The 23337-nt window shown below is 43.1% G+C and overlaps 1 protein-coding gene across 13 annotated transcripts in view; it reads right to left on the bottom strand.

The window, feature by feature from the left end:
• The window catches only part of CNOT1 (CCR4-NOT transcription complex subunit 1), a 1050915-nt gene that overhangs the window by 756395 nt on the left and 271183 nt on the right, over positions 1 to 23337 (bottom strand). For all 13 annotated transcript variants that reach the window (XM_033940598.1, XM_033940586.1, XM_033940591.1 and 10 more), the window contains 2 exons: positions 22863 to 22973; positions 4994 to 5164 (listed from right to left, as the gene is read on the bottom strand). In XM_033940598.1, coding sequence (XP_033796489.1) covers positions 4994 to 5164; positions 22863 to 22973 — 282 coding nt within the window. The remainder of the gene's footprint in view (positions 1 to 4993; positions 5165 to 22862; positions 22974 to 23337) is intronic.

Raw genomic sequence — 23337 nt, 5'->3', positions numbered from 1 at the left:
GGGAGGGGGGACAGGACTTCAGGGGGGAACAGGACTTCAAAGGGGGACACAGGACTTCAAGGGGGGGACATGACTTCAGGGGTGTGGGGGGCCAGTGTGGTTAGGAGAATCCAAAGGGGTGAAAAAGCTATAAAATAAACCCACCAGCGTGTCAATGTGTTGAGAGGAAGAGGTGGTCTGGGAAATTCTGCTGAGCAAACTCCAGGCCCATTTCCACCCCCCCATTAGTCCACTCCACTCAACTGGTTCACACACTGAGTGGGTCTTTGGATGTTGTGCCTGGGTAGTTGTTTTGGGATCTCTTCCAGTGGTTTGTTAGTATCTCCTTGTGGTCCAAGGAAGGAAACTTTGTTAACCTTAGCATTGACCTTCAGAATATGTTTGTAACAGGCTGCTTGTGTGGCATTAGGCTATGTAGTGATCGAAAGAAAAAACCAGACCTTTGCACATTTTTACACTAAATGGTGGGTGTATGAGGAGATTCACATTTCCTGCACAGCTAAGTCCATGTAAAGTTACCTTGTGCTGTATTTGACATCTAGCAAGGTCTCCGTTTGGAAGGAAAGATCTAAGCTTAAAAATGAAGTGGCCAGAAGTTATGGTAAAAGCAGATAGCGTTGCTGGGGGGGGAGAACTACCGTAATTTCTTCAGCTAAATAATTCAATCCACCTCAACCAGACATAGGAGAACTCACGCACCATTCACACACCCTCCAACCAAAAACGAAAAAAGAAAAAAACTGTTCATTCTTATAAACTACCGTATAACTTTTAATCTAGAGTTAGTGAGTATAAATTCAGCAACAAGAACAGAAATCACATGTTCATTCTTATAAACTATAACATTTACCGGTAATCTAGATCAAACGAAGTATCGAGGACAAAATAATCTAAATAGTTACCGTAATTACGGTAAAGTTGTAAATAAACAAAGTTTACTGGTTTATTCAGTCATCATCATCACAGTCATCTGAATCGTTGAATGCATCAAAATCCGAATTGTCATCATCGTCATTAAATAAAGTGAGCACGGCCTGCAGACGATCCTCGTTTATTTCCGAAGTGATATCGTCATCATCATCGCTGATATCCGTGTTTTTGCCTCCTTCTGCTGCATGATTAGTGTCATTGGTTTCATAAACAATGCCCGCTTTTCTAAATCCGTTTCGAATAGTATCTGGTGTTATTTTATCCCATGCTGAAGCCACCCACTTGCAGACTTCTGTGAAAGTTGCCCGCTTCAGCCGCCCCGTGGGTGTGTATTCGTGCGTGCCGCTCTGCATCCACTCCTCCCACTCCCTTCGAACAAAGGTCTTGAATGGATGATTCACTGCGATGTCAAGTGGCTACAGCTTACACGTCAGGCCTCCAGGTATCACAGCGATGTGAGCACCAGTAGAATTAATGTAGGCCTGAATATTTTTTTCTTTGTGGGCAGCCATGGCATCAAAAATTAACAAGGATTTTTTTGAAAAAAATCCACCCTGTCTTACCCACAATCTTATTATGTCGCAGACCATCCATCCCTTCTTGTTGCAGTGCACAGCCACACTGATGAGCAGTTTTTCACGGGGCAGTGACCCTTTTAAAAATGACCATGGGCTTTATCTTAACCCCGCTAGCTAAGCAACCAAGAACTACTGTAAAACACTTTCTTTCATGCCCAGTTGTGGTGATGGCAACAGATTTAGTACCTGTGGGGGCTACGGTTCTTGTAGCTGGAATGTCGAATGCCATTGGAATTTCAGCCATGTTGATGACGTCCTTTGCAGTGATGACAAGTTCAGATATTTCTTTGGCGACAAAGTCACGGAAATCTATCAATTTTTGCTGCCAGTCATCCGGAAGTCGCTGGCCAACAGTTGTTCTCATTCGAACCGATAGTCCGTTCCTTTTCATAAATTTTGAGATCCATGTGAAGCCAGCTTTAAAGTCGGGTATTCCTCTTCCATTGGCAAGTAGTTTTGCTTTCATCTGAATTGCAACGGTAGAGACTGATTGATTTTGCTCCCTTCTCCCCAGAATCCACTGCTTCAAGTCATCCTCCAGCTCAGGCCATTTTGGTTTTGCCCCATGACGTGCCCGTTTTCGCAGATTGCATTTCTCCAGTTCCTTCTTAACTTTTCTCCATTCACGCACCGATGTTTCTCCAACATCGAACTCTCTCGCTGCGGCCCGGTTGCCTATTTCCTCAGCTTTCGCAACGACTTTAAGCTTAAAGTCCACTGTATATGACTTTCGTCTCATTCCTGGCATTATGATGTTTTAGAAAAAAACTTTACCGGTAAATTTAAATTTAATCGATAAACTCTACTAGATAAATGCAGAATACCAATCTGAAGAGATCAAAATTAAAATGTGGGCTCTACATGCAGCACTAATGATCTTTTATAGGCTTACCCAATGGCTGGGATGCTGTTGTATACGCAAAATACTATTCAATGGGTCACTGGGCCAATTACAAGGCCAGATAGACAACAGAACGGGATGAGGGGGGGACACGGCCACGGTGATCAAAAGCGCGCCGCGACAAAGGTCCGCCACGGTGACAGGTCAAAAGCGTGCCGCGACAAAGGCGTGCTGACAACCCAAGGCAGACAACTGAGCGCAAGCATGCTCAGACCATCTTCTTTGTCTGTAGATGGTCTGCGCATGCTTACAGAGCTGTGAGCTGCTTTTTCTTTTTTTACTTCAAGGGCAGGGCGGCGAGAGGAGAGTCGGGGCAGCAAGACAGGAGCAGGGCGGCGATTCGGGGCAGAGGGCAGGGTGGCGAGAGGAGAGTCGGGTAGGCAAGGCAGGAGGAGGTTTTACTTGAATGAGCAGCATGCGCGGTATACGCGTGTGTGCGCTATATGGCAATTTATTTACATACATACTGTGTTCCCGCGCGTTATATGCGTGAAAATACGGTAATTAACTTATAAGTTAAAGGAGATATTAGGTTTAAAATTTCGACTGCTGTACCTTAGACTATTGCAATATTATATACTTGGGATCTTTTAAGAAAACATCAAACGACTGAGAATTGTCCAGAATGCTGCAGTATGTCTCATTTATGGCCTCAAAAAATCAGATCATGTAAGCTTGTATTACAAAACACTACAATGGCTGCCTGTGGAAGCAAGGGTCATCTTTAAGTTTGCTTGTCTTTGCTTCAAAACTATATCAGGTTCATCCCCAATCTATCTGTCTCATCACTTTGAATTTCCAGGCACAACTTGTACACGTAGTGCCTTCTTGCTCGCTTTTAAATCCTTGAAGGGCTATATCTACAAGGGATTCCTTGATAGAACATTATCATCCCAAGCAGGCAAATGGAATAAATGTTTAACCAACTTTATTTCAAACGCACTCTCTTATCAAACTTTTAGGAAGTCAATCAAAACTTATCTCTCTGACAAATTTTTCTGACCCCACTTCTGCCTTGATGTATTTCTAACAAAAACCAAAGCACAATCCAAATGGGTCTGCAGTGAGGTGCAATCAAAACAAAGACAAAACTGCAGACAAGGGTACAAGATGCAGGCTGGGTTTATTAAATCAAATATATATTGCAGCTAATTAAAATTTTAGTACCCCTTACCTTTTTGTTTTTCCCTTAATTGTTCTTATTTCTCAACTTATTGTAGTTCTACCCTTTCCTTTTGTGTCAGTTTAATATGCGAGTCTTAGTACTTGTCTTTATTGGATATTTCTTTTTTTTTTTTTTAGCCATTACATTTAATGTGTTTGTATTACCTTGTTTTTTCCTTTTTATTGTTGTAAAGCCTCTTTGTAATTCTGAAAAGGGGGGATAACAAATTTTTAATAAACTTGAAACGATGTTTTTCTAAAACACTTCCAGACAAATTTTGAAAGTTTTCTGTAATATTGCTGTCTATATACAGTCTCTTCCTCTGTAAACCGCTCTGAACTGTTTGTGGTATTGCGGTATATAAAAATAAAGTTATTATTATAATTGTTATAATGGAGGCAGTGTATGCAAATAAAGTTTATGCAATTTCAATGTGAATATCCTGAAAACCTGAATGGCAAAGGGGCACTCCATGACTGAGATGAGAAACACTGCACTAGTCTTTACTATATGACCTTTAAGTTGGAGCATTGAGCGCACATGATATAAAAAAAATATTTTTCATATATGTTGACAGAAGTTGGCTTAGGGGTTAGAGCAAGGGTCCCCAAAGTCCCTCCTTGAGGGCTGAATCCAGTCGGGTTTTCAGAATTTCCCCAATGAATATGCATTGAAAGCAATGTAACTTATTCTGGCTAATGTAAAGAACCACCTCAGTGAAAGGAGGGCTTGGTAATCTGGTGGTTGATTATGTGGGAAAAATACTATAGCATAGGACTTCATGGATAGCGAGTGATAGAGGGATATGGGAGAATATAATCTTAAATGTTATAAAAACTGGCATACAGAATAAGGCATTGTGTATCAGGTACCTGTAACCTTTTGAAATTATGAAAAAGTTACAAAAGGACAGACCTAGGTTTGATTCCTGACTCAGATCTTCCTATCATCAGTGAGATGAGGATGTTGTAGAGACAGCATTTTACAGTTTCTAGGTGGCAGAGGAGTCAAAACGTGCAATGGCCCATAACTATAGGATTCCATAGAGCTGTGGAGTCAGAAGTAATCGTGTGTGGAGTTGGTAGAAATGCACCGACTCAGAATTCAGCTTTGAAATAAACACACTATAACAGATAGTAAAAGTATTATTTAATCTCTCATTCCTCTGTCCTGGATCTAAAGTTATATTTACCAATACTTTAGATTCAGATCAAAACATTTAAAGCCTAATATCATTAGGAGACAGAGTTGAAGGTTTAGTATACCAACTCCACAGCCCTGGTATTTCAGAAAGAAATCTTATAAAGTAAACTGCCAGGTCAAATGAAACAAACAATCCAAAAGAGGATCATAAATCGAGCCTTAAAAAACCTGCTAGACTGTAGTGTTATCAAGCAGCAGATTTTTTTTTTGTTTTACCTGGCCTTCTGTGTGTTTCCAAGGTCTATAAATGAGATCAACTGGGAACACTTCCATACCCAAGCCTCGCTGGATACCATAAACCACAATCTGAAGGCCTTTACTGTCACGGACTTGAAATCCAGGGTGGTCCAGTTCATATGTTACTTCTTTAAAGTTTAAACTAGGATTCTGTAAACAGAAAAAGCATAGTTACTTACCATAACAGAAGTTATCTGGAGACAGCAGGCAGTTATTCTCACATATGGGTGATGTCATCCACAGAGCCCGGTACATAGTGGTAGAAGTGTACTTGCACTTTAAGTTTTCAGAAAGTTTGCAACTGCCCGCACCATGCATGTGCCTTCCCACCCGACACCAGCTTGCAGTACCTCAGTTCCCTACACAAGCTAAGAAACCAACCAGGGGAGGAGGGAGGGATGTGAGAATATCTGCCTGCTGTACCCAGATAACACCTGTTACGGTAAGGAACTGTGCTTTAACCTAGGACAAGCAGGCAGCATATTCTCACATGTGGGACTCCCTTGCTTATTAAAATGGGATGGAGGGAGAGTTGGCCATTAAGATGAAAATAAATTCTGTAATACTGCTAGGCCAAAATGACCATCCCATCTGCAATAGGATTTTAGACAGTGGTGAGATATGTGAATTAAGGACCAAGTAGCTGCTGTGCAAATTTCATCATTAAGAGCAGAATGTAAGAAAGCTCCTGATGTTGCCATAGCTTGGACCTTTTGTGCTGTAACATGTCCCTTGAGCTGCAGACCAGACTGAGCATAGTAGAAAAATACATGCTGCTAATCATGTGGAAATAGCTCTCTTGATTATAGGGAGGCCCAATCTGTTAGGATCAAATGAGATGAACAGTTGTGTGGCTTAGTCCTTTGTATGTAATAAGCCAAGGCACGCTTGCAGTCCAAAGTGTAAAGAAGGAATGATTATCCAAAAAAATAGTGGGATGTGAAGGTATAAATTGCCCAAAAAAAGTCTAAGTTTTTTTCTGAATTCAGTTTTAGTTTAGATTGCGTAGTCCATTGTTCTACCTTGGTAAAGATAGATGAGATGAATTATGTATCTTGGGTCAGTGAGGTTATGGGAATAATAATTATAATGTCATCCGTGTATATATACGATTTCAGGTGGATATTTTACAGATGTCCTCAATGGGAGCAGACAGTAGATGAGCTACTGAAGAACTTCACTTGCAGGGATGGGGCCTTCAAACGTCAGCCCAGCCCAGACCAAGAATAGCAAAAGGAGATGGCTCTCTTGATAACAAGAGCTTCAAGCCTATTAGGATCAAATGAAAGACCAGTTGAGTAGAAGTTCTGTGAGGTTTGTGATCTGATCCAAGTAATAAGTGAAAGCATGTTTAAAGTCCAATGTGTAGAGTGCAGCTTCATCAGAGTGAGAATGTGATCTGGAAAGAAGACTGCAAGAACTATAGTCTGGTTCAGATGAAATTCTGAGACTTTCAGAAGGAATTTGGGAAGAGTGCGAAGAACTACTCCGTCGTGGTAGAATGTTGTATAAAGTGGATCTGATAAGTGCTTGAAATTCACTGACTCAAACTGCAGAAGTGAGAGTTATTAGGAATATTACTTTTCAAATCAGATGCATAAGAGATAAAGTTGAGAGTGGTTCAAATGGAGTCTTCATCAGAGTAGAAAGTACATTATGGTCCCAAGTCATTAGAGGAGGCATTAAGGGTGGTTTGGTATGGTAAAAGAATTTCATGAATCTGGAAACCAAAGGATGTACACAAATGTCTAGTGGTATATAAAAAACACTAATAGTACCAAGATGAACTCTGACTGAAGTAATCTTGAGACCAGAGTTGGAAAAGTGTAGCAGATAATCTAGAATCTATAAGAGGGGACGTGTGATCGGGTCTAATATGTGTAGATTACACCAGTCTGAAGCAAGTCTACTTGAAATGATACCAATGCTGTGTGGCAGATTTTTTACAAGCTTCAATGGTAGTTAACCCTGGTAGATAGTGCAAAAATATCAACTTGCTCAGAGAGATACCAAGCTGTGTTAATGAACATAGATTGGGATGGAGAAGAGAACACTTGTTCAGTGTCAGCAATGTTGGAAAGATTTGAAGTGTCATGGGTTCTCATACATTGAGTTGTAGGAGAAGGAACCATGGTTTATGCAGACCCTGAGGCACAATGAGAATCATGTTGGTCTGTTTTTGGCAAAGTTTGAGTAGAGTCTTCCCAACTAGAGGAATTGGAAGGAAATAATAAAGAAACTTGCCCCACCAATTAAGAAAACAAATGCTTGGGAAAAAGGACAGGATTGGGGCAAAAACTTTCTACACTCACTAACACTGAGTACCACAATAATTAAGGAGTAATGTTAGAAAATATTAATGGTGAACAAAGGGGCCCTCAGTGTCAGATAATAAGCTCAGGAGAGGGGGTACAAAGACCCACTCAAATGCTTACAAGAGCCTTAGGCAAAAAAACTCCACATTTTTAGCCACACACCATCATAGGATGACCCTCATACAGTGAACAAACATAATACCAAAATAGTGATAATGTCAAATAAGTCAATCCATATGTGAGAAAGTTTTTACCTCCATCCCAGTTAAGAAGGCATCCGACTCCAGACAATTTGGGACTTTAGAGTCCAGAACAGAAGATTGAAAATTTGTGGTTATTGGGAAAAACAAAGAGATCCACTTCCAGGATACCCCTATCCTAAAATATCTGACATAAAACAGGTGAGGGTCCACTTGTGAATTTGTAGGAGTCTGCTCAACTTGTCTGATAAGACATTCTGTTTTCCTGCTAGATAAATCACTTTCAGAAATATGTCGCCCAGGACCAATGTGGAACACTTCTTGGCAAAGTGGACGAGACCCTATGCCTTGTTTGGTCATGTAGTACATGGCTACCTGGTTGACAGTTCAGATGAGAACTACTTGACTGAGGAGACAACCTTGGAATGTCTGGGCCGAGGCTGTTTGGTCAATGATTGAACTTGCACAGAGTGTGACTGCAACAGCACAGCTAGTTCTATCAAAAATAACACTCTAGCTGTTCTTGCAGAGATGGTACTGATATTCACAAGGGTATAGTAGGCACTGGCTGCGTTAGGTGACGAAGTGTTGGGAACCTTGGTGTCGAGGCATGCCTCAGAGACACTAACTGAAGAGATGGTGACCTGGCATCAGTTTGTCAAGGGTGATTATGCTCAAGACTATGCCAATGCATGCTTGGATGGAGAGACGTATTTATGCTTCTTAGCTTTCTTTCAAGGCTCCTCGACAATGGTAGCACTGATGAAGAGATGGAATGAATCATTGATGCAGTCAGTGCCAGTGTCAATCCTGGAGTAGTTTGAGGTTGCGTCAAGAGTCTCCAGCCATAGTGGATATATGTTAAGTTGACCTGAAAACATTCTCAAATTACAACTTACTCGCTTTAAGCAACCTCTTCTGCAAATGAGAGCAGAGTATGCAGAAAATGTCTCAATGGTCAGGACCTAGGCACTGTACACACCAATTAAGCGGGTCTGTACCCAAGATGGTCCTGTGACACTGAGTACACTGCTTGAAGCCACTAGGAGCCTTGGACATCAATGGAAAAACCTTCGATGTGAGGTTGAAGGACTATGTTCTGGGGAAATCAAATAGATGGAATATTTTTAAAAAATGTTAACTCTCCCAGCCTAAAATCAGGTCAAAAAGAGTTCGAAGGCCTGAAAAACAAAATTTAAAAAATCCAAAAATTTTAAACTGAATGAAAGAAAAACAAAATAGAAAAATATTACTAAAGTAAGAGAAAAATGAAACAGGAAGGCAAACAAAATTTACAAGTTTGATACACTTAGAGAGACTCTAAAGAATAGCTTCTCAGCTCTGTGGTAAACAGATAGTCCCATAAGCCAAGGTCGGGCAGGAAGGCACCAGCTCACAAATGGTATGGGCAGTCAAAGTTTTAAAATGACAGTACACTTTTTTTGACAGTCTGTTTCAGGCTCCATGAATGACATCACCTACATTTTCAGAACATATTGATTGCTTGTCTTCAGATAAACAATAAATATTAAAAATATAAAAATTAGAAATAAAACACAGTCCAGGCATCAACAATTCCTTGCACCAGGTCACTTACAAATTACACCCTCTGTACCCCTACCAGGCTTCCGAGATTATAGAAGCACTGCTGTGCAGCAACAGAGTGTAAGATGAGCTGAATTGATTATTTGCTGACTGAGGCAGAGGCCTATAACTCAGTCCTCAGAACATACCTTGGCATTCTGGTTTCTTGGACATCCATCATGAAGGAACATTGGAGGTTTGTCTATAACAAAGGCAATGCATGCAAACCTCTCATGTGTATCTAAAAACTAGACTGGTCAGCGTCCCAAGAAGAGAAAATAAATCAAACTCAATACAAAAACACAATCAATGTTTCCAAACAGAAGTCAAGCCAAATGCAATCCAATAATTTAACCATGTGTTTAACCTAGTCCCCAGACATACCTTGGCATTCAGGTTTTAAACATAGAAAACATGATGGTAGCTAAAGGCCAAATGGCCTATCCAGCCTGCCAATCCACTATCTCCTCCTCTCCCTAAGAGATCCCAGGTGTGTCCCATGCTTTCTTGAAGTCAGTGTCTACATCACCTCTACCGGGAGACACTTTCATGCAATCACCACCTTTTCTGTAAAGAATTATTTTGTTAGATTCCAGAGCCTATCACTTAATTTCATCCTATTCTCTCTCATTCTGGAGTTTTCCTTCATTCCAAAAAGGTTCACCTGTACATTAATGCCTTGGAGATATTTATGATCCTTGATGCAGCTTACTTCAGCGTTTTTTTTGGACATCCATCACAAAGACGCATGGGTGGGTTGCATATAAAAAAGGCAATGCATACAAACCTTTCATGTGAGTTCACTATGGATATCCAGAAAACCAGATTGGTTAGTGTCCCAAGGAGTAGATGAGGAAACAAATCAAACCAGATACAAAATACAATCAAATGTTTCAGAACAGAAGCCAAGTCAAATGCAATCCAATAATTTAACCATGTGTTCTTCCTCGTCCCCATCTTTCCTTCCCCTCAGCAAAAAACTTCCATCGATGTCAGACAATGATTATGAAATCAGCCTCAGATGCAGTGCAGAGCTTGCATGCTATAAATGTGAAGAACCCTCAGACACTAGTAGTGATGTATTTACATATTGGCATGAGAGACAAGAGAAGTTACCTTTAATAATAATAATAATAATTTATTTTGTATACCGCCATACCCAGGGAGTTCAAGGCAGTTCACAACAGATAGATGAATTACATACAGTGCGATTAGAAAAAAAAAAGAAGAACATAACAAGGCAATCTTAGGGTCAAACTCGTTTACATTAACAATTTAGGTGAGGGAAGGGCTAAATACAGGGTACATACAGTGTGTGCTGTAGTAGAATACAATTGAGTTTAAGAGAGGGGGGGAACAAAGCATATTAGGTGGAAAAAGGGGGGGAGCAACAAACTTAGAAGGGGACGGGCGGAAAAGTAAGGAAGAGGAGAGGGGGGGTTGAGACGGGGGGAAGGGGAGCGTTAAGGGATAGGTCTGTTGCAAAGAAGGGTTTTAATCTGTTTTCTAAGGTGGAGAAGGGGAAATGTTACGGCGGAAGAGGGGAGCGTTAAGGATTTGGTTCGTTTAAAAGTAGAGTTTTGAGCTTTTTTCTGAAGGGGAGGTATGAAGAGCTGTCAAGTATGATTTGGGCGAGCCATGAATTTAGTTTGGCCGCTTGAAAAGAGAAGGTTCGTTCGAGGAATCTTTTAAGATGACACGATTTCAGTGAGGGAAAAGCGAACAAAGTTGTTCTGCGGGAGCTCTTCTTATTATAGTTCAGGTTACTAAGCCGGCTTGCTCAGAAGTTTCTATGTATACCAGGAAAGCAATGGTACTTACCGTAACAGTTGTTATCCAGGGACAGCAGGCAGCTATTCTCACTAATGGGTGACGTGATCCAACGAAGCCCCGATGCGGACACCTCACAAGTATTTTTGCTTGATGAAACTCGAAGTTTCGAGTCGTCCACACCGCACATGCGCTGCCCTGATTTACTCTGGCAAATCTCTGATGACAGAGCGGCAGAGCAAATTAGGGTAGTAGAAGGCCGCGAAGCAGTGTGTTTAGAGTGCTGCGGCCGCTGCTGGAGTCGGGAGGTTTATCGGGACCACGGGAAGGGAAGGGGGGGAGTGTGGCAAGGGACTACCATGGGAATAGGTCGGGTCGGCCAGGCTATGGGAAGGGGTCAGGTCGGAAGGGAGGGTCAGACGGGTGCATTGGAGTACTTTGTGGGGCCGTTGTAAGCTCGGGAGTACTGTGAGAGGCTGCGATTCACTTTGGGTTCAGCTGCCAGGGCATTTCGCGCGTTGGAGTACTGTGTGGGGCCATTGTAAGCGCACATGCGCACTCCTAACTTCCACGGACATACGGAACACGCAGGTAGAAGTGCACATGCGCGCTTAGCGTTTCATTATAGTAGATAAGAACTTGTAATTGGAATTCATTTAATCCATGTTTCTAACTAATTTTAAAGCTATGTTATAAATTGAATGTTTCTATTTTTTACATATTGCCTTGGTTAAATAAAATGTTTTAAATGTTTTAAAAAAGCTGTGTCATTGAAAGTGAATTGAAAAATCGATTCAACAGAATGAATCAAATCGAAGTTTTTTTCCTTGAATCTCCATCCCTAGCTCTCATTCTTTGATTTTGTAAGGAAATGACCGTCTCAATTGGAAAGAAAAACAATCTGAGAAGATAAAGGGACCCTTCCTCCAAGATAACCTCAGATATCTAGGAGTATTTCAAACACTTGCCTGGAGACATTCCAGGTTCTCTGGCCACTTTAAATTGACTGTAGGTTGCACTGGCTCCCTGTGGAGGTCCGGGTGATTTTTAAGTTAAGTTGTCGATATTATAAAGTTGCTTCAGGTGTGGCCCCATTCTATCTTGATGACAGATTTGTTTTTATGACATATGAGAAAAGCAGAAAATCTCATTTACATTCCCTTCAGTTAAGGGGTATAAAACTAAGAAAAATCATGGGCATTGTCTTTCTTATCAAGCAGCTCATTATGATAAAGATTTTCGCCCATTATTGATTAGGTCTACATCCTATACATATTATAGAAAACTTCTGAAGACTTTTCTTTTTTCCAAATTCTTGGTTAACTAATCTCTATGTATTACATTTTTTTTTTTGTATTTTATCATAGCATAATCTTTTATTAACCACACTGAACTTAGGGTTATGCGGTCTAGAAAATTATTATTATGTTATGTTCCGGTGTTGAGATACTGAAGATCTCCAGTGCACCAGGGAAGTTTCCTCCCCCAAAGGCTGAAAATCACCATCGACACCGAGGCCTTAGTATCAGCTATAAGTAAGGTGCAGGGCCTCACCATTTCCATTCTCAGCATCCATATCTTTTTAGCCATAGTCTCTTGCTGAACAAAAATGTGCTGTATACCCTCCTGGAATGTGCCCATAATCAGCTCCTGGAGGGCCATCAACAAAGTCAGGTGTTAAAGCCAGTATGTGTTCATGTCATTTAAAGATGTCTGAGGTATATCAGTCACTGAATCTCAACTGCTTGGAGTCTGGTATATATCCTCAGAGGTTCTGGAGGGCAAGCCACCTTCAGATCAAGAGCATTTCAAGGGTATCAATAACCTCAGTGCCCCAATTTTCTTGATGCTGTGCATCAAGGGATGGCAATATTTTTAATGCTTCTTGGCCTCTACTAGAGAATGACACGGTGGTTGCTACCTGCGGCTAGCCGGAAGTAGTCGCAGGTAACCCGCTGAAACGGGGAAAGAAAAATAGTAGTCGCTGCGGGGACGGGCACAAGGCCATTCACCGCCCTATGGAGCGGTGAATGGTCTTGTCTCTGCAGTGAGGCAATGAAGGATTGCGCGGTCCAGCAACCCCCACCCGCCCGATCGCAGCGTTTAGCCAGCTCCCTCCCTCCACCTCACCTTAAATGCCGAATTTGCCGGCTTTCTTTTTTGCCAAGTCGCACACGCGGCTGCTGGAGTTGTTCAATCTTCTCTGCTGCAACTTCCTTTTTCCGGTTGCATCAGAGCAGAAGATTGAACAACTGAGCAGCCGCGCGTGGGCGGCTTTTTGAAAGCATGCGGCTCGGCGAAAAAGCCGGCAAACTCAGCATCTATGGTGAGGTGGAGGAAGGGAGCTGGCTGAATGCTGCGATTGGGCAGGTGGGGGCTGCTGGATGTGTTCCCGGCTCACACTAGGAAGGAGGGAGTGAAAGGGAAAAAGATTATGGGCCAAGGGGATGAAGAGGGAAAGAAAGAAACCCACAACAGGAAAGAAAAGGGAGGACAGGCAGGTGAGCCAGATGCTGGGGGAGGGGGGGGGAAGAAAGAGGGAAAGAAGCTAGATGGGGTTGAAAAGAAGAGATACACTGGTATGGAAGAGGAAGATAGGGGAAATCTGGACACAGGAAGGTAACAGAAAGAGGGGAAATTATGTGCATGGGGGCATAGGAACAGAGACATAAAGGGTACATGCCATGGGGATGGTATATGGACACGGGGGGGGGGGGTGCAATGCCAGATACATAGGGGAGATATTAGAAATGGGGAAAATAGGAACACAGAAGCGAGATGGTTTGTGGGGATGGGACAGGGACCGAGCTCGCAGACTCCAGCGGCTTGCACAAATTACATTGTAACCTGCCACGAAAATAAGAGGGAGGGAGGTAGATAGATAGGCCATGCGAGAGGAGCTGAAGGGTGGAGAAAGGAACAGATGGTAAAGGAGGGAGGGATGGGTGGTGGTGGAAAGGAATAGAACAGACACTGAAAGAGGGTACAGAGGAACAGACCCTGAAGGGAAATGTGGAAGACAGAGTGGGGAAAAGACGCTGGAAAGGAAGAAGACAGATGCCAGACTATGGGGTAGCGGAGGGAAGAAGATGGATGCTAGACCAATTGGGGGGGGGTGAAGGGAGAGGCACAGTAACAGCAAATGGAAGACACAGAGAGAAGACACACAGTGGATGGAAGGAATTGAATGAGAAGATGTGGAAAGCAGAAACCAGACAACAAAGGTAGAAAAAAAAAATTATATTTATTTATTTATTTTTTGCTTTAGGATAAAGTAGTATATTAGTTGTGTTGATAAAAATTTATAAACAAAGCCCTGCCAGCTGAACATCTCTTTCTCTAGTTCAGCAGCCAGAACTTTGATTTATAAGGAAGGAATAAGCTAAATATTGCAGTACTAAGGCTTATATGGATGCTGCGGGGACGGTGACGAGGCAGTGAAGGGGATGGCAGTGACTGGGCGGTGAAGGGGCCGGTGGGCTGGGGACGGGGCAGTGACGGGGACACATTTTTTCCCCGTGTCATTCTCTAGCCTCTACCTAATACAATACATCAGAATCCCTTGGTGCCAAACATGAGGTCATGGTCTTCTGGAACATATTCAGAAAGATTGTTCTTTGATTTCATTGTTTTTTTAAGTCAAGATTTATTGGAAATTTTTTGAAATAACAAGAAAACACCAGTAATCACATAACAAGCAATGTGAGAAAGAAACATAATATGATACATGGTAGAGCAAGTAGATGAACATGGCTGCAATCCATGGGTGCAAAAAGAAGCATACAAAGAAATCTCACACAATTTCTAAAGATAGGAAATAGACACTAACAGTGAACAGGAATCTGTACATGATTCTAAGGCTTACACATGAAAGGCAAAGAAAAATAAAAGAAATCAAAAGTTGGAGCCTTGTAGGTAAAAGTTTAATAGAACTTCACTTGCGTAGAAATTGTGGAAATCTATTAGATCTTTTGGCTAGATAAGCCTCAAATCTGTATGTTAAACAAACAAGATTCCACCACTGTGCCATAGACGCCTTAGAAAGGTCTTTCCAAGAGCTCAGAAAGAGTTTTAGGGCTAGGGATATAAGGATATCAAAAAGATATTCATCTTCTGGTGATAAGCAGGAAGGAAGAGCAGAAGATTTAAGTAACATTTGGTACATAAGGATTATATTGATGTGAAATAGAGAACGAGAACAGATAGTATCCCATATCGATGACCAGTAGTGTTGGATGGAGGGACAAAGAAATAGCAAATGTTTTAAGAAAGCCGATATATTTGTTATAAGTCCAGCATTCTTTAGCAAAATTAGGATTAATCCGATGGGATTTCATTGGAGTCCATTGGGCTCTATGGCATAGAAAAAATATACTTTGTGTTATGGAGGCGGATCTGGAGGAATGAAAAACAGATTTTAGATAAGAGGACCAATCTAGATCTGAGATAGAGCGACCTATGTCCTCTTCTCAGGATTTTTTCACAGATGGAAGAAGTTTATAATATTTAGATGCCGAATGACCCAATGCTTGAAATTGGGAGGGGAGAGAGTGAATAGGGTAGGCAAGTGGGCAGCATTCTTCAGATCAAGATCGGAAAGTTGACTCCTCCTGATGATTTCAGAGATTTCAGTTTTTGTTGTGAGATTCTATGAGGTTTTCCATTCCATAGAAAATCGAACAAAGATTTTTCCAATTGTTTATAAAAGGACAGAGGGAACAATAAAGGATACATGGTAAACATATATATAATTTTTGGTACTACCATCATTTTCAGAGTGTCAAGTCTTCCCCACCAGATAGGTGAAGAGGTGACCAGTTAGATAAAGCAGTGGTTACATTGGAGACTTTGATTTCATTGTAGCTAACAGCTCAATCTCAGGTTGTCTGAGACCAAAGAGGGCCTAGTGAACCATGAAAAACCCCACACACAAAATCTTAACTGCCAAAAACTTAGGGGATACTACTGGGGGAAGGGGCCCTATACTAGACAGGATATATGAATGAAAAAAAGATGTACCGTATTTTTCGCTCTATAAGACGCACTTTTTTTCCACCCAAAAGTGGGTGGAAATATCCGTGTGTCTTATGCAGTGAAAGTACTTTTTTATTTTTTTTTTTTAACGCTATGCTCCATCTCAAAATACCATTTTAAATGCCTGTGCCTCATACGGCTCTCCCTAGCATTGGTGAGCACCTGAAGCCGCTTCTCACTCATCCGTGGTGTCCAGATCCAGCGTCCTGCCCTCGCGAACAGCGGGGACTTACCAACCCATTGAGAGAGGTCGTCTTGACCCAGCGAGAGAGGTCGTCTTGACCCAGCGAGAGAGGTCGTCTTGACCCAGCAAGAGAGGTCGTCTTGACCCAGCGAGAGAGGTCGTCTTGACCCAGCGAGAGAGGTCGTCTTGACCCAGCGAGAGAGGTCGTCTTGACCCAGCGAGAGAGGTCGTCTTGACCCAGCGAGAGAGGTCGTCTTGACCCAGCGAGAGAGGTCGTCTTGACCCAGCAAGAGAGGTCATCTTGACCCAGCAAGAGAGGTCGTCTTGACCCAGCGAGAGAGGTCGTCTTGACCCAGCGAGAGAGGTCGTCTTGACCCAGCGAGAGAGGTCGTCTTGACCCAGCGAGAGAGGTCGTCTTGACCCAGCGAGAGAGGTCGTCTTGACCCAGCGAGAGAGGTCGTCTTGACCCAGCGAGAGAGGTCGTCTTCCAGCCTTGACCGCCACTGACCTAATTACAGCAGCCTGCATAGTGAACTTAGCAGGCTGACATTGGCATCCGAGGCAGGTTGCCGCTGCCGTGGTCCCGCCCCTGATGTCAGAGGATGGGCGGGACCGCGGCAGAGGCAACGTGCTTCAGAGGCCAATGGCAGCCTGCTCAGTTCGTTGTGCAGGCTGCCGTAATTAGGTCAGCGGCAGTCACAGCTGGAAGACGACCTCTCGCTGGGTCAGGAAGCAGCTTGGCGGTAAGACCCCGCCCATCGCACTTCTAGTGATCAGAGGGCAGTAAAAGTGCCTCACTTTAGAGATCACAGGAAAACAAAGCAGGAAGAGGGAGTAAGAATGCTTCATTTAGAGATCACAGGGAAGGAGAGAGCAGAAGGAGAGCAAGAGTGCATCATCCTAGATATGACAGGGAAGGAGAGAGCAGGAGGATAACAAACCAGAGGGACACTGGATCCTGGGGGGGAGATGCTGGACTAGAGAGGGTAGAGAAAGGAAACACTCAAAATGTTAGCAGAAGGATGATAGAGAGAAGGAGAAACCTGAACCAAAAGGGGGAGAGACAGAGAGAGAGACAGACAGAGACAGAGAGACAGACAGAGACAGACAGACAGAGAGAGAGAGAGAGAGAGAGAGAGAGGCATGGGGATGGGATGGGGGGGTTGTAAGCAGAAGAAAGACAGAGAGATAGAGACCTGGACCCAAAGGGCTGGATTGTGGAAGAAATGTTGGATGCACAGTCAGAAAGAAGTCCAACCAGAAACTAATTAAATCACTAGACAACAAAGGTAGGAAAAATGATTTCATTTTCAATTTAGTGATCAAAATGTGTCAGTTTTGAGAATTTATCTCTGCTGTGTGTATATGAAAAATGAAAGGAAAAAATTGTAGGGAGGGGGGGACAGGGTGCAGAACCTGGCAGGGAGTGAGGGGGGCTGGGTGCAGAGCTTGGCATATGTTAGTACACAATTTGGTTCAGATTGGTTGTTTTTTTTTTGTTTTCCTACTCTAAATCTAGGGTGTGTCTTATGGAGCGAAAAATATGGGAAGCATACAAGCAACTAATATGCTAAGGACCAAGAACACACATCTGCTCTGCTCCATGGAAAAATGAATGACTGGGTCCCATATATTGGTTGCAGATGAGAAAATGCTCACATGTAAGGTGAAACATTTCCACAGGTTTCTAAAAGTAAACTGGGTAGCATTCCCAAACAGGCTCCAGAAGGATGTCACCCACATGTAACAATATTTTGAAAATAAGTTCTTCTACACGTTTAAGATTCATGCAATCTATCTAATCCAGGGGTGTCAAACTCAAATCACAATAAGGGGCTAAAATCTAAGTCATGGGCCAAATTTTTTTATTAAGATACTTAGTCTTAGACAGCAAGTGTGAACTAGGACCTAAAAGAGAGGAAAAGTATTTTATATTTATTTCGTTTATACCACAGAGCCAGCGTGGGTTTGAAGAGGTTGTATCCCTATATTTCTACTAACACCAGCTTTGACAGGATACACATTTCAAAACTGACATATTGTAATCACAAAATAGAAAATACAATTATTTTTTCTACCTTTTGTTGTTTGGTCATTTTGCTTTTCCATCATCTTGGTCCCAGTTTCTCTTTCTGCTTTTTGTCTATCTTCTAATAATTTTCTTTCCAGTGTCTGCTGTCCATTTTCTCTCCTCTATTCTCTTGTTCCATTCCCTCTTTATGCCTGTCTCCAACAAATTGATTTTTCCCATTCAGCTTCAACATTTTTTTTTTTTGCCTCTGTCCACTAAATCTTGCCCTCTTTCTCACTCTTCTTTTTAAATTTTCAGCTCTCAAATCTCCATCTCCTCTCAGTCCCTTGCTCTCCCATTTCCCATCTCACTCCTTTCCTAGCCTATTTCCTTCTATCTACATTCCCCCTCCCGCTTCGCGGTGTTAGGACTCATGATTTCAATTATTTGTGATTTCCTAAAACCAGAATCACCCTCACCTCCCTTCCACCTCCTGGACCTCCCCGAACCTCACTTGGTGGTCTGGCGGTCTTTCGGGGCAGGAGCAATCTTCCTACATGCCTGCTCCTTGCAGATCACTCATCCAAAATGGCTGCCGTGAGATCCCGTCAGTCTCGAGAGACTACAGGAACTCACGGCAGCCATTTTGGATGAGTGATGTGCATGGGGCAGGCATGTAGGAAAATCGCTCCTGTTCCGAAAGACCCCTAAACCACCAGGTAAGGTCTGGGATGCCAGGTGGGGAGGGGGGGGAAGGTGGGAGGGAGGCAGGAGTGGGTCAGTCGGCCCAGAATTTGTTCACGAATTTTCAATACTCGCAGGCCGAGTGTGCTTCCTATTAACCACCTCTCTCCTCATCTCTCCCCATAGTCCAACATTTTGCTCCCTCTTTTCTGTTGTTCTTCTTCCCTCCCCCCTTGAAGCTAAACAATGAGATGGAAGAAGAAGAAGAAAAAAAAAAAGAGATGCTGCATCTCTCTCTCCCTTCCACCCCCAGGCCAAACATTTCTCCCTCCCTTTCATCCCCAGATCCAACTTCTCTCTCTTTCTCTTCCCAATTACCCCCTATCCCATCTCTCCCCGTGTCTGCCTGCCTCCCTTACTTCCCCCAGGTCCATTTCTCCCTTTCTCTTTCCAACAATTCTCCCTTCAAGTATCTCTTTCCCTCTTCCTCCTCACAGCCCAGCACATCTTCCCTCGCGCGCCGGCCCCTCTCTCCTCACAGCCCAGCACATCTTCCCTCGCGCGCCGGCCCCTCTCTCCTCACAGCCCAGCACATCTTCCCTCGCGCGCCGGCCCCTCTCTCCTCACAGCCCAGCGCGCCGGCCCCTCTCTCCTCACAGCCCAGCGCGCCGGCCCCTCTCTCCTCACAGCCCAGCGCGCCGGCCCCTCTCTCCTCACAGCCCAGCGCGCCGGCCCCTCTCTCCTCACAGCCCAGCGCGCCGGCCCCTCTCTCCTCACATCCCAGCACGTCTTCCCCCGCCCCCCCCCCCCCCCCCCCCCTGGTCCCTCTCTCCTCACAGCCCAGCATGTGTTCTCTCCTGCAACAGTCTAATGCCGCCATCAAGCTGAAAAATGTGCCACGGCAGACAGAAAGCAGGAAGAGGAGCCACAAACAACATTGTTGAATCGCTGCCAAGGCCAGCAGATTTTTCAGCGCGACGGTGGCATCAGATCAGCGCAGGAGGGGAAGTTCGGGAGCACTGCCGCAGGCCACATAAAACGGCCAGGCGGGCCGGATTTGGACCACGGGCCTTGTGTTTAATACATGTGACCTAATCTGTAGTTCTAGATTAGAAAAGAATGGCTTGGTCTCATTCATTATAAACCCCTCCCCCCCCCAAACCCACATGGGAAGATATATTTTATTCCACAATTGCCATGTGGGTTTACTACAGATGGCATAAGAGTATGCTGGTCTTAGAAGATGCACATTGTCAGGGTTATAATCTTAACCAAACTAATGAGATGAATATATGACAAACAAGTGTTTATGGTTAGGCTAATGACAATTTAAATCAGCATCACAAGACCAGCCCTCCCATTTAATTCAAAGACTGATTTTTTTTTTTTTTTCATTTTAAAATTTTTATTGAAAGTTTTGTAATAAGTACACATGGAAGTAGATTATACTGCATAGATGTTACAAGTAGAGAATGACACGGGGATCGTTTACCACGGTAAATCCGCAGGAATGGAGAAATTTGCAACTGGTTTACCGCAGGAAGACCTTTGACCGCCCCGTGGGAATCGAGACAAAACCTTTTACCGCCCAGTGGGAGCGGTGAAAAGTCATAAGAACATAAGAACTGCCATCTCCGGATCAGACCTTCGGTCCATCAAGTCCGGCGATCCGCACACGCGGAGGCCCTGCCAGGTGTACACCTGGCGTAATTTATAGTCCACCATATCCTTATATGCCTCTCTTAAGGAGATATGCATCTAGTTTGCTCTTTAAGCCTAGGACGGTCGATTCCGCAATAATCTCCTCTGGGAGGGCATTCCAGGTGTCAACCACTCTCTGAGTGAAGCAGAACTTCCTGACATTAGTCCTGAACCTGTCCCCCCTTAGCTTCATTACATGTCCTCTAGTCCGTGTCAAATTGGACAATGTAAATAATCTTCTCTGCTCTATTTTGTCGATTCCTTTCAGTATTTTGAAGGTCTCGATCATATCCCCACGCAGTCTCCTTTTCTCAAGGGAGAACAATCCTAGTGTTATAAGTCTGTCCTCGTATTCCAGTTTCTCCATACCCTTCACCAGTTTTGTTGCTCGTCTCTGCACCCTCTCCAGCAGTTTTATATCCTTCTTTAGGTAGGGAGACCAATGTTGGACGCAGTATTCCAAGTGTGGTCTGACCATTGCCCTATAAAGCGGCATTATAACTTTCTCCGATCTACTCGAGATTCCTTTCTTTATCATGCCCAACATTCTATTTGCCTTCTTTGCCGCTGCCGCGCATTGTGCCGACGGCTTCAGGGTCCTATCTATCAGTACACCCAGGTCCTTTTCTTGTTCACTCTTCCCCAGAGTTGCACCTGACATTGTATACTCGTATTCCTTATTCTTATTGCCTAAATGCATTACCTTGCATTTCTCCACATTGAACTTCATCTGCCATTTCTCTGCCCATGTTTCTAACCGACACAAGTCGCTCTGGAGTTTCTCTCTATCCTCCTGCGATCTGATCGCCCGGCATAGTTTTGTATCGTCTGCAAACTTGATGATCTCACTGGATGTTCCTTCCTCCAGGTCATTGATATAAATATTAAAAAGGATCAGCCCAAGTACCGAGCCCTGGGGTACACCACTAGTCACTTTCTCCCAGTCGGAGAACTTCCCATTTATGCCCACTCTCTGCTTTCGGTTTTCCAGCCATTTGCCTATCCATCTTTGTATATCCCCCTCTATGCCATGGCTTTGTAGTTTCCTGAGAAGTCTTTCGTGTGGAACTTTGTTGAACGCTTTCTGGAAGTCCAAGTATATTATGTCCACCGGCTTCCCACTATCAATTTGCTCGTTCACGGTCTCAAAAAATTGGAGTAAATTCGTCAAACATGATTTCCCTTTCCTGAATCCATGTTGACTTGGTTTCATCAAGTCGTGTGCGTCCAAGTGCCGGACTATGCTATCCTTGCTCCTGTGGTAAAAAACTGCGCCTGTGTCAGACTTGGCATCTCCTCCCCAGCTCCTCTTGCACCTATTTTACCTGAAGGAGCCAGCCATGCCACGATGAAGTCAAAAGGAACCCAAAACCTGAGACCAATGTGATTTGAAGAATAAAATTACCAGACAACAAAAGATAGAAAAAAATTAATTTATTTTATATTTTGTGATTACAATATTTCAGATTTGAAATATACATCCTGCTAGAGCTGGTATTAGACATAACTGGGGACTGCAAAGCCCAGGCTGTGCTTCTTTAGCTTCCAGCTGGCTTAGGGCTCTCTCTGTGATCAGGGGGCAGTTGCCCTCCCCTAACACTATTCCTGCTATGTGTGACTGAAATATTCTATTAGCTTGATTTTTCTATGTAGCATTCTGTAGTAATTTGGTTTGTTTAGTTTTCACAATAGTGGAGGGGACATTTGTGAAAGAGAGCGGAGACAGGGGTTTTGTTGATTCTTGCTCTGTATTATTTGTGTTTATAAAATGACAACTGTACAGAATATCATCTCTTTTTATACTTTAATAAAATAAGTTCAGTATAAAATCATAACTATTCGAGGCTTCTGTGGATGGGATCTGACAGTTTGCAGGGTGGGGACGGAGGATGAGCTCGCAGGGACAGGGATGAGCTCACATGTCATTCTCTAGTCACAAGCAAATTCATAGGTGCAACAGTGAACAACAAGCACCCAAGTATAATAGAGAAAAGAGAACAATTATATGAAGCCATAAGGAGAATCTAAAAAATAAGTTCTTAAGGAGACCTAGTAGGATTGTTATCGTACGAGTATAAAAAAATAATGAATAGTTAAAAGTAATGTTCGGTAATATTTAAGAGGTTGGAACATATCAGACATTAGTGTAGAGAAGATATTTTAGATAAGGGAGACCATATTTTGTTAATTTTAAATCCCTTATTTGTGAGAGAATTAGCTTTACATTCAAAGTTATGCATCTTCATTTCAGTGGCCCACCAGATACACAACAGATACAAAACATTTATTAAAATGCACAAAATTCACCTGTTAAAGTAAGCCAGGAATAGTGGCAGTGGGGGAGAAATTTTTATAGCAAACTCACCAGCTCTTTAACAACATCAATTAAGACTTCCACATTCCAGGTATGGGCTTGTACATTGTCACTTTTATCTTTTCCATCACTCCAGATTCCGCTACCAGGTGCAGAGATAGACTGCAAAACATATTTCACAATTCAAATATGATACAATACATTATGGCCTAAGCTGATAAATTTAACAGAAAACCAAAATAAAAAGCAGCAGGTGCTCCTTAGTGTGCTCTTTCGTGCGCCTCCTGAAGGCACCTCACTATTCACTACCTCACTTCTTGTATATTTCTATTTTCGCTGTTCCTCTTCTTATGGCTCCAATTCACTTTCTACTTCTCATACTCACTCTGTCCAATCTTTCTCCCTTTCCCTCTCCTCACCACAAATCCTCACTACCCTCTTTTTCCTATCCCTTCATTGGTAATCTTGTCATCTACCTTATACACCACACTCAAGCTCAAGCATTCTGTCTTCCATTCATCCATTT

The sequence above is a fragment of the Geotrypetes seraphini genome, chromosome 4, assembly GCF_902459505.1.
Source record: "Geotrypetes seraphini chromosome 4, aGeoSer1.1, whole genome shotgun sequence".
Lineage (NCBI taxonomy): Eukaryota > Metazoa > Chordata > Amphibia > Gymnophiona > Dermophiidae > Geotrypetes > Geotrypetes seraphini.
Note: the sequence above shows the minus strand (reverse complement) of the source record. Positions and strands in the feature narration are given on the sequence as shown.